The following is a 12348-nucleotide window of genomic DNA, read 5'->3' as shown; positions in this document are numbered from 1 at the left end:
AATAAATATTAACAATAATATACATTTCGTCTTATTGGTATAACAATGAAAATTACAAGTTAAAATTTTTGAAGATGTAGATGTTGTAAGCATCCAGTGGCGGCGATTGAGGGGGGGCAAGGTGCTAAAACTGGGAGGGAAGGGCAGTTTACTTGCCTTTGTAGGAAAGGTTTAGCATAGTGCGGAGGCAAAAGTGCCAAAAGGTGGGGGGGCGGTATTTGCCTTTCAATAATCAAAGCCAATGTAATCAACAAAGACATTGCGGCTAAACACGTTGTATAATTTCAAGGCAAATCTTCGAACGTACACGAAGGACCCTTTATTTGGTTAAAGTTGTAGGAGCAGGCATCGTTGTAGTTTCCCTGTCAAGCACTGTTATTTCGGCTGTAACTACTGCTGTCGCAAGAGACGGTTTTCTTGTTTTCACCTTTGAATAATCGACAACAGATGTCTCTGTAGTGCTCGATTCAATTTTATTAATATATACACTATTCGTTATGTCTGTCAGAGGTGCTTCTGTGTCAATTTGGGTAGAAATTTCGTTGCCAGTAGTTGTGTTTTCTGGATGGTTCTCGACGCCTGAAGAGACCTGAACCGAAGCAATATTTGACAGAACTTGTAATTGAGATAATGACAAACTAGGTAAAGATATCATGAAAGTTTCGGATGACTGACTACTTGTTTCCGGTTCCATACTATTGTCGATGGAATCTTTATATGGCAGAACAGTTGTTTGCTGATTCACAGTGTTTACGAAAGAGACTTCAGATGGCTTAACGGTTGTTTGTTGATTTGTACCGTTTACGGCAGATATTTCAAATGGCTTAACAGTTGTTTGCTGGTTCGTACCGTTTACGATAGAGGTTTCAGATGGCTTAACAGTTGCTTGCTGATTTGTACCGTTTACGGCAGAAATTTCAGATGGCTTAACGGTTGTTTGCTGATTTGTACCGTTTACGAGAGAGTTTTCAGATGGTTTAACAGTTGTTTGCTGATTTGTACCGTTTACAGAAGAGACTTCAGATGGCTTAACGTTTGTTTGCTGATTTGTACCGTTTACGGCAGATGCTTCAAATGGCTTAACAGTTGTTTGCTGATTCGTACCGTTTACGGATGAGATTTCAGGTAGCTTAACAGTTGTTTGCTGATTCATACCGTTTACGAGAGAGGTTTCAGATGGCTTAACAGTTGTTTGATGATTCGCATCGTTTACGGCAGGAGTTGCAGAATGTCCATTACTTGCTTCCTGTTTTGTAATGTTTACACCGGCAGTTTCTGTAGAGATTAACTGAAGCTTATCAATATATTCACTGTTATTTGTGTCTATTTGAGGCCTCTCCGTTAACTGAGTGGCTGGTTCGTAACCTGTTATGTCATTATGTTCAATCTTCTCAGGAACCGTTGAGTTATGGATTACCGCCGAAATGATAGACACAACTTGCGATGGGGATAAATTCCCGTCTGAAACTTGAGATGACGGGAATAAGCCTGGGAAAGACGCTACAAAAGTTTCAGATGGTTTAACAGTTGATAGTTTCGTAGCGTTTACGACAGACGCTTGTGTGGAACTTGACTGAGGTTGTTCAGTGTCTACTTTCTCGATTGCTGAATCCTCAATAGTTGTGGTATTGCGAGAAGGGGTTGTAGTAACCGATGAAGTCTGAACAGCTGTCAAAATCATGGCTAAAATTTGTGACGGAGACAAGATTGTTTCCGGAGTTGACGTCGACACGGACGAACTAGTGGATGTGGAAATTTCAGAAGACGCAAAGGTTGATTTCTTTGTTGAAGCATCTACGACATGTGTTAATGGAAGTTTCTCCAAATCGCTGTCAACCGATATACTTGTAAGAGGCTGTATAGTGGAAAAGAGGCCAGTTGCTGTTTCATCAGAAGCTTCTGTATCATGTGGAGGCATTGGATTGGATATCGGATCTTGAAGTGACGATGAAATGTTGGACATAAATTGAACTAATGACAAAGATGAACTGGACAAAGACATCGTAGATGTTTCAGATGGATCATCAGTTGTTTGTTGCTTTGAAGTCTTCACATCTGACGTATCAGTACTCGACTGAAGTATCTCTGTATGGTCACCACTCACTGGAATTGGCTGTTTTGTAACCAACTGGGCACCAATATTTGGAAACATTTCAGAAGCTGTTGAGCCTTGAGTTAATGATGAAATGATGGGGAAAAATTGGGAAGGAGACAAAATGGCTACCGGGTCTGAAGATGACGAAGTCGAACTAAATAAAGACATTGTAAGGGATTCAGAAGGCTCAGTTGTCTGCAGTTTCGAAAAGTGCCCAATAGATGTCTCTGTAACGCTTGACTCAGGTTTTTCCATATTGTCAATGCTTATTGTATTTGTTTGAGGCTTCTCTGTGGTTGTATCATTAAGATAAACTGCTGTGCTTTTTGAAGGCGCTTTAGTAAGCGTTGAGGCCTGAGAAACATTGGATAAAGTTTGTGGTGCCAAAATGGTTACTGGAGCTTCACCTGAAGAGGATGGATCAGACAAAGACATCATAGGAGTTCCAGATGGCTGTGAAGTTGTTTGCAGTTTGGAAGCATTCACAATAGATGCTTCAGTAGTGTTCAACTCTTGATATACATATTCACCACCCACTGTACCTAATAGTGGTTTCTTCGTGCCTTTTCGCGTAGCTAGCGATCCACCGGCAGCTGTTGTGTTGCCTGGCGGTGCGGTAGTAACTGTCGAGTTCTGAAGAACTGACGAAATGGCACTCAGAACTGGCGCTGGAAGCAAAATGGCCGCCGGAACCTGCAATGATGACGACGTGCTTGGCGAAGGTGTAGTGGTTACAACTGGCTCGACAGTAGGGTCGATAATTTCGTCACTGCCCTCATCTCCTCCTAATGGTGGCAAAGTTGGATCTATATCAATTGGTGCTACGGTATCGGGTGGATCTGTAGAACTATCATCGGATAAGCTAAAGGGAAATAGTCTATAAGGAAATAGATTGAAAGGGCTGAAGGAGGACACTGGATACAGATCATACCAAGGAACAGGTCTTAATAATGGTAGTGGGAAGGGCAACAAAGAACTGGGAAAACCTCCATTGAAAACCATCCCTGCAAAGAAATGAAAATAATTATTACTAAGCATTATGAGCAATAACTAATATCAGGATAACATCAGTATTTTGTTACTAATTTCCGCATTTTTTTGGACTGAGCCATTGCAATGTTTAAATGAGTTGTATCTGTTTTATCAAAGTCATTTTAACGTCCATTTTGTGCTCAGATCGGATTTGGACCTATAGTTTAAAGTGGTATACAAACCACCATGTGTCTCTACCGAGATTGAATCCGGAATCTCTTGATTACAAACAGTGATGTGCGTTTACGCGTAAACAACGATAGTCTACATTCTACACGTAGACTATGTTATACACGTAGATTACGTAATCTATGTAAACAACATGGCGAAAGGTGAAAACTTAGCAAAGGGGGCCGTGGAATTAGAAGAAAATTATACTGCGTATCAGTTGCTGATGTGTGAGAAGAAATGTTCATACTCTTTCCTCCAAATTTGAACAATTTCTCACCTAGGAAGAAACCTAATATAGGAAATATTCTAGTGTTTTATGGAAAAAAAGACCACTCTTGCCTCACGACTGCCATCTGTTGTTGTTTTTTGCATACTATTTATTTTCTTCCATAGTTGATAATAGAAGAGAAGAGAAATTTTGTTGTAAATAGGATTTTTTTTCATTTCGTTAGGAACCAATATAGTTGAAAATTTCACTTTCATTTCATGAAAGCCTTGAAAATTAATTTTAATGCACTTTAGATTGTCTAAGTAGTCTATGTAAACTACAACTCAATGTAATCTACGCGTAGATTACGTGTAGACAACGCATGTAGACGTAAACTTATAGTCTACGGCACATCACTGATTACAAAGCAACTGCCGTACTGCTCGTACTACATCATCAAAAAGGTTCAAGGTATGTTGCAGAGAAAGCATGGAAGTAACAGACGTATACAACGGAGTGAAGCTTCTGTAATCATTTACAATATGGCAGATTTCTGGAAAGAGTATGTGAAACATTTTTGTATTTAAATTTCAGAAGAGTTTATTCTCATTGAAAAATATTAGAACAGTGCGTCATATTCTTAATATCTGAGCCAAAAGTAGTTTTGAAATTGTGTTACAAGAGTATGTAATTACAGTGTAAAGATGTCGCTTTCAAAATAAGACAAGAGAAAACAAAATTACGACTATTCCAACCACTTCTCGGATTTTCTCCTGGAGTTTTATATTTAACAAATTTATATTGAGTTAAATTTTCCTCGAACTACATATCTGGAGGAAATAATAATATGAGGCAACATTATTGGTTAAATACGTTATAAATATCTTATTTCATGTTGCTAATAAACTCAGACCTTAAGCATAACCAAAATGTATTACTTCCAATATGCATTCGTGACTTTCACGATTTGTTAACATATTTTAACAAGTGCATAATAAGTATTAATTGAATCATAAATTTAGGTTGGTTACACAAATAAGTGATAAGGCTTTAATGACGTTGTAACTGATTTTTCTTCATTTTACTCTTTCAGGTATACTATGGTAACAGTTTCATACATCGGAGACACATTTCTTCAATTTTACAGAAGAAACTACTTACGGAAATGAGTTTCTCCAAGGTTTACAACGTTCGTCGAGGTATTTTCTTTCATCGTGGAATATATTTGACCGGGAAATCATGTATTTTTCAAGAGAAATATCTCACCGACGCACAATTGCCATTGCTTTCATTTGCTTGCCCTACGACAACCGGATGCTGCGTACGTTTGATGACGTAAGCCCCTGTCAGTGTTTCAAACCCCCTTTCTTTAGTATGCTTGCCTAACGTAACCAAACCTAACCTAACCTTATCGGAAATGGTTCGTGGGGCTATCGGTCAGCTACCGTGCATAATGGTTCATGGGGCTATCCGTGAATGGTTCGTGGGGCTATCCACGTATGGTTCGTGGGGCTATCCGTAAACTACCCGTGCAAAATGTATAATTTCCACCGGTGACGAACACGATAGTAGGTATTTTTCGGTAGAGAAGGTCGTAACACTGCATACCCACAACATGAGTCAAGATGTGCCGCCATATTGTGTGTTCCGGAAGCGAAGAAAGGAATGAAAAAAAAAGCACTCAGAATGTGAAAAATTGCGTTTGTTTTCGTGTAAAAAGCATAATGGCACATTGAACTATGTTCCGCAATACACAATTGGTAAGTACAAACCATGCGAAACAAAATATGAGATTTTAATGTGTCTCCGATCTTTGAAACTGGAACCCAAATTATATATAAACATATTTTCAAAAGTGAAGCACCAGAGATATATTACTATAATATCTTCCATTATGTCAACCTGTTCTGTGGAGGTATAGGGAACAGATGAGGTTTTTTTAATGGGCAATAATGATTGTCTCCATACTGTGGTGGTTGTCGTTGAATCGCATTTATGTAGTTGGAGAAGAACTGTACCGCTTTTCCCGATCAAAGGTTCTTTCATCGAACTGATATATGCATTTACACATAAAACAACACGGAATGTGTCTAAACGCAAATATCAGTTCCATGAAGGGGCTTTGGACGGGAAAAACGGTAAATTTCTCTGCTAACTTCATAAATTCGATTTTTGTTTACACTCCTCCAACAGTTTTCATGTCTCCTGGGATGGTCTTCTCTGAGATAGACTCTACCCAATGTATCCCAATCATTCTCCATTGGGTTGAGATCGGGGGAGCATGGTGACCACTTCACTCCATGAATATCTTATTCTGCTTAGTAAGCAGTAAGATCTCAACAATCGTGTTCTGAGTATGCCAAACCGATGTAAATCGTGCATATTGTAACAGTAAGGCATACCTCACGTTGAGAACTTTAGATACTCTGAATTAGTGTCAGATGATTAGTAATTCTGTGATATGAGGTGTTATTACTGTTTGTAACCATTCGTTATTAAACTGCAGTATGTATATAAGGTATGTACATTCACGGACACTTCTATGTTGTACCAATCCCTTTGAGAGTCAATGCAATTGGTATAACCCTCAAATGTTCGTGACACCCTATATAATTTATATTCATTTTTAGTAGACAGGATCAGTAGGGCTAAAAAAAATTAAGTGACAATACATGATGCAATGTTGCTTTCTAGGAAAGGATGGAAGTTGTGAGTCTTTCTGTATGGTTTTGAATGAGTCCCTGACACGGCAATTTACTTTTTCTATGTATGTAACCATGATGTGCCAAAGGTTTGAATGCGTGTTCTTGAAGAAGTTAATTATGAAAGAATCACTATTCAAAACTTTGCAACCACAGAGATTATTACATTTGTATATATGCATAGAGACAAATAACAAAACTAGAACCTTATCTTCGTCACAATCTTGATGAGACGTGTGGCAATATGTCCACATGGGCATTCTTATAAGAGTTGGCAACATTGGTACAGAATGTGGTGGCTAGACGCGTCGTCAAGATTGTGAGAAGAAATAAGTTCCGGGTGTCTTTAAGTTTGTCCGGATCTATATGTGAAACTCCCTCACCTATGCTGGGGTCAGCTTCACTTCCGCTTCCATGCCTATTCAGACCTAGGCCTATTTTTCTAGCATTTCGAATTCCATTGGAAACAACGCCTGGTCCTGAAAGAGAAAACGTTACGTAGTAATTCTCTAGTTATTTATCAATAAGACGATGAAAGGTAGAAAACAAAAGGAAAGAAAAAAAGAATGAGGATGGAAGAAGAAGGAACGAAAGCGAGACAGAGAGAAGGTACAAAAACAGCAGAGAGACACAAATACTGCTGCTCTACCAATAAGAGTTAAAACCTTTTGACGCTGCCAACCCTAAATTAGAGAAGGGGGGCGTGGGTGATGCAATCAGCTGTTTACCATGCAATCCTGCCCTTGCGTTGCCAAAATATGCGGCATTCTTCCAACACTTCAACGTCACATTTATTCGGCGCCAAGTGTTTATCATCATGAAGGTAAAAGCTGTATGCAGCGAAAGCAGATACTTAATATTTAACATTGTTGATTTTTTTGACGAGGAAGCGAGGGAGGGAAGTTATACATGTGGTAACACGGGGACACTCGGCACATTTTCTTCCACGGTGACTGACTAACTAATTGATTTACATGTAGGTTCGCTATCCTGCCACTTCTGCCTAATCACGACGATGATGATGAAAGGTGATAAAATGAAATTGATGAAACGATCATCACAAACACAGACAACACATAATACTGACCGTGGGTCCATGCGCCAGAGCCTCGTTAGTCTGCAAGACTGCAGTAACAGAGTGTACATCATAGGCGCCGACATTGGGAGGGCAAGGCACTTTCTTCGCCCTCAAAAGGACACATTTTATGTACAGGGTGGACCTAAAGTCCCATTACCCCTGTTTATTTTTCTCATATTGATGACTAATATTCATGGTCAGGAGATATATTTGATCAGATAAGGTTATAGACAGCAACTTGTTCCAGAGTGTATCTAATATCTGTGTATGCCATCATTTTCATAACAGAGAATTATTCGTCTCCAAGTACAATGAGAAATTCTCCTCAGCATTGCTGGAGTGATTGAATCAAATGCATTGAGGGTGGCTTCTTTAAGTTCGTCAGTTGTCTCATAACGTTTGCTAGTAACCTTCTGTTTGATGTAACCCCTCAATGCATTATGACACGATGGCATGCAGATCCAGACATCTGAGTGGCCACTTCAGAGGTGCTGGCAAAAGGTTCAGAACCTCTTCCAATCCATTTGTTTCCAAACCCTTACTTGAGATATTCTCATACGGCAATAGCATAATGTGCTGGTGCACCATCCTGCTGGAACCAGACTCGACCGAGAAGATCTCGATTTTGCCGTTCAGGAATAAACCAGTCACGTAACATGGTGAGATTGTTAATTTGGTTCACAGCACCTTCAAAGAAATATGGACCAAGCAGGGATGTGGCAGACATTGCAGCCCACTTTATCACATACTTTAAGGCGAATAATTCTCTGTTATGAAAATAATGGCGTACACACAGACACTCTAGATTAAGTTGTCCATAGCCTCATCTGATCAAATATATCTCCTGTTATACTATACTGGACTATGAATATTATACATCAATATGAAAAAAATAGGGGGTAATGGGACTTTTGGCTCACCCTGTATATTTACATATATAAAGTATTGTTTATGCCGATTTTGCCCCCACAAAATTTACATTGCACCCCCAAAATTGATCTTAAGTTGGCGCCAATGGTGTACATGCTAAGTGGGAATGAGGTTGACGTGGGTGCCATCTTACAGTGAGGTGCCCAGGACTTTCGAAAGGGAGGAGTTATGTAGACTTTTCCTGGTAGTTGGCCCTCGTTTTGTCATCTTCTTCCTACCTTTGACGTTCTTTTTTTATAAATACTGGGGCAAAGGGGGGGTTGACCCCACCAACCCCACTCCCTTACGCACGTAACTGCCATCTTAGGCCACCCCTCAAAGAAGTAGCGAGACGAACAGAGGGAAAGATCTATGCAGAAAGGAGGTAATTGAAGGGGAATATGGGACCAGGTGAAATTTACACAGCATTTACCTTTCACATTATTTATCAAAACAGTGGTCATGGCGGAGATGATGTGACGAGCACCACGCTCCGGCCCCCTTTGATGTGGGAATATCTGCTATTGGTCTGAAAAATGGGAAATACTGTAGTGGTGACCAGGGACCATAAACTTTTCACCCTGACGAGGTGGATCCCCCCCCCTAACTTACCAGTCGCAATAAAAACCTTGATCATGTTGCATATTTACGGTTTTAAATAATAAAAATAATAGCCTCATATTTAAATACTTTAATCATTATTGTTAAACAATAAGTTCAGTGTAGGTATGCATTATTTAATACTTACATAATGGTAAAATACCAGTAATCCCTTAGCTTAAATTGCTACTTGATTTTGCAATGTATGTACAGTCAACGGCAAAGATAATGGTAGGCAATTTGTCCACCACTATTTTCATTATTTTTTTATTCTAACATCCTGTGTTGTTTTAAGGAATGAAACTACGTTGATTCGAAGCAGGAATTGTTCTCTGCTTATTGACGTCATTATTTCAATTCATTGTCAACACATTGTGTAATACACACCGAATGAATATGCTGGTGGACAATTCGCCTACTGTTTCTTTCGCCGTTGGGTGTACTATCTTATGTAACTGTACACTCACCTCAATTAGTACTCCGGCAGTTTGTTTCTTTATACAGCATATTCGCAAAAGTTACAATTCAATCTACAGGTGTATCAATATACGCTGTATAAAACAACTTATTACTAACTTCGTTGACGCTGTAAATTCAAAAACTTGTAACCTCGATGTTGAAGAAATGCTGGGGTGCTTCTGGAACTTCACAATTGAGCTTCGTCTAAAACTTCTTTATGCGTGCCTAAAACTTGACTTTAGGCTTGAACTTGTTGAATGATGAAAAGCACTTCTATTTTCCTTTCCATCTATTATCTATGTTTGATACATTGGCTTCATCTTTTATACATATTTATATTATAACTTTACTTCCACTAAATCGATATTTATCCTCCAATAAGTTATTAATGTTCTGTTATCCTGTGCTGTCATCTATGTTTTCTTTCCACCTCGTGTTATTGTTTCCAATATGAAATATTAGGTTTGGCCCTTGCGGATGACGTCATTTCAGGTGATTATCCTTACTGCATGTATAGGTGAAACTGACACAACAGAGTTTGAGTTGAAACTTTCAAAGGAGGATGCGCAATGTTGCAAGAGGTGGATCGCCCCCCCCCCCCCCCAGACACACACGCACGTGCATGTCGATTCGGTCAACTGATACTCGAGGGGCTTGCGTAGAATGCGATACGCATCAACTCCCTCCCGTCTCCTGAGGATACGATGACGTAGGAACTACGCCACAAAGTGCTGGTGCGTAGAAACAAGGAGATGCGTTTGCACCTGCGTAGATATGGCCAAACCTTCGACTGTGATATGATGCAAGCTTTGTTAATGACGTAAATGAAGCTCGCATAAGAATTTAAAAGTTAAGGAAACCAGGTTCACAAGAATGACGTAGGAGCACTTTCCTTTCCGGACGTTACGTCATAGACTGCTTCAGCGCGTCACAAATCATTAAATTTGAAAGATTTCCACCGTGGTTGAGAAAAAAGTAACGGTACCAGCTATTAATGCCGTATCAGAAACAATGATGTTTGAGTTTGAAATGAATGAATTTTTTAAGTTCACTTTATGAACACATAGGCTAATTGGAACTTGATCTACAGTTGAAAGTGGGATCCGAACCACTGTGCTCCACCGGTGTATCGAACCTCGGACCGCTTGATTACAAGGCGACGACTGCGCCATCGGTGAGGCCCCTAAAGTAGCTCAAGTATATAAAAAGAGCTAACGATATATAGGCATATATATGTTTTAAAGACACATAAATATTTATTTTTAAAATCAATTTTTCTTTGCATACAACTTTAAAAAAAAAAAAACCCTGAAGGTGATTCCGGAGAGTGGTACGGTCCCTCCCAAATCGACCCCCCGCAATGTGAATGTTGATTGATTGATTCGGTGTTTTAAGTCCACTTTATGCACAGTAAGGCTAATCGGGACTGGACCCTACAGTTTAAAGTGAGATCCGAACCACTATGTGCCTCCACCGGAATTCGAACCCAGGACCCCTTGATTACAAGGCAACACTGCGCTATCGGGGAGGCTGCAATGTGAACGTTGTGACGTCAGCGGAGCTTCAAGTAGGGAAAATGAAATTGATTTGTAACTTCACATTAAACAACATTCCAAATGAACAACATTGACTGCTTTATTGTGCTTGAGTTGTAGATGTGTTGCTGAAAATTTTATCCGCTTATAACATCGAATACCGTACAACTGGTAGCCTGAACTGTCACCAAAGGCTGTACCGAAATATGTTGAAGCTAATCTCGGTTCAAAACAATTCCAGAAAACACTTGTTTGAATCAAGGATTCCACTCTGTACTCATTCCAACATTATCCGAATTATATCACCAGGGGCGCCCGTAGGATTTTTTCTCAGCGGGGGGGGGGGGGGGGGGAGGGCAGCAGTGCTCAAAGTGTGTGTGTGGAGGGGGATGTCCTATCGTGTCCACATTAGAAAATTCTCCTTAAACATCCACCACTAGGATAATTTACATACCCACTGCATTTTCTTAATGATGATACAAGCATCTCCATATCTTTCCCAATAGAACACCTCCCGCCCTACCGCCAACTAGGAATTCCCACTTCGAGCACGGGGGGACATAAGATTTGAAGCTTGCCATTCTGTCATAAAATATCACAGTTTACCTTTTATTATCATTATTTTACAAATCATAAAATTGAAATTCAATTCAAAACGCCGTGGCGTTGTTGTCAAGTTCAGACTTAAGTTTACCATTTCAACAGAAACTTGTTTCCTTTCTATAAACATCTATAGCTTTGTTGATGAACAGTTCCTTGTCTTTTGTACTATTATGCACAGCTACCAAATGAAGACCACCTAATTTGCTTTCACTACACCCCTAGCCCATGCTTTCACGCTACAATTTCAATATTCTAATAATATATACTTTTCCCAGTTATCTTAGGGGAGCAAGTGCCCCCCTGGCTCCCCTCTTTGGGCGTCCATGTATATCACCTTTATATACCCTTATTTCGATGTATAAAATGAGGTAAATCCAACCACGTCAGCATATGTTGCATAGTGTACAGGGTCAACGAAGTTAGTAATAAGTTGTGTTTTCTACATCGTATATTGATACACTTGTATTTTGAATTGTATCTTCTGCAAATATGCTGTATAAAGAAAAAAACTGCCGGAGTACTTTTTGAGACTAGTGTACATACGACCTAAGAAACACACGGTTCATCTTGAATGCAAGACCTACCGTGTGCTACACTATCACACGATTCAATTTATCAAAGTCAAAAAAAGATTAAAAAAAAGAATAAAACTCACCTTGGGGAACGACTATCTCCAGGAGCCCCGCCATGCACGATGACGTCACCAAACAGGATAAGGCAAGAAGGACAGCAAGCGCCATGCTCATCCTATCCTTACGAAATGCAGAGAAGCGAAATTGTCCTCATCCTTCTGGTACAGCCGGAGATGTCTGGAAACTCGTTTTTCGTCGCTGCGATCCTTCCGTGGGACAAATTAACGGTATGAAACGGCAATGGGAGTTTGGAAAACAACCGTTCCTTGTTAACTCTTTTTTTCCCCTATATATTTCTCTTGCCGGTTGAAAAAGAGGGAAGTA

At 39.7% G+C, this 12348-nt stretch overlaps 1 protein-coding gene across 1 annotated transcript; it reads right to left on the bottom strand.

Moving 5' to 3' along the window:
* Positions 1 to 319: 319 nt before the first annotated feature.
* LOC145991874 (uncharacterized) lies at positions 320 to 12179 on the bottom strand. Its single transcript, XM_083127911.1, has 3 exons — positions 12048 to 12179; positions 6592 to 6687; positions 320 to 3099 (listed from the first exon to the last, which is right to left on the bottom strand). Exons 1-3 carry the CDS (start codon positions 12136 to 12138, stop codon positions 320 to 322), a joined length of 2967 nt encoding a protein of 988 aa, XP_082984037.1. The 5' UTR covers positions 12139 to 12179.
* Positions 12180 to 12348: the final 169 nt, after the last annotated feature.

The sequence above is a fragment of the Lepisma saccharinum genome, chromosome 8, assembly GCF_977018435.1.
Source record: "Lepisma saccharinum chromosome 8, izLepSacc3.1, whole genome shotgun sequence".
NCBI lineage: Eukaryota > Metazoa > Arthropoda > Insecta > Zygentoma > Lepismatidae > Lepisma > Lepisma saccharinum.
Note: the sequence above shows the minus strand (reverse complement) of the source record. Positions and strands in the feature narration are given on the sequence as shown.

Coding starts and splice junctions, on each gene's coding strand:
- LOC145991874 (XM_083127911.1), bottom strand. CDS start 12,138: ATGAGCATGGCGCTTGCTGTCCTTCTTGCCTTATCCTGTTTGGTGACG. Junction 6,688..12,047: donor GGAGATAGTCGTTCCCCAAG/GTGAGTTTTATT, acceptor TTTCTCTTTCAG/GACCAGGCGTTGTTTCCAAT. Junction 3,100..6,591: donor TGAAGCTGACCCCAGCATAG/GTGAGGGAGTTT, acceptor ATTTCTTTGCAG/GGATGGTTTTCAATGGAGGT.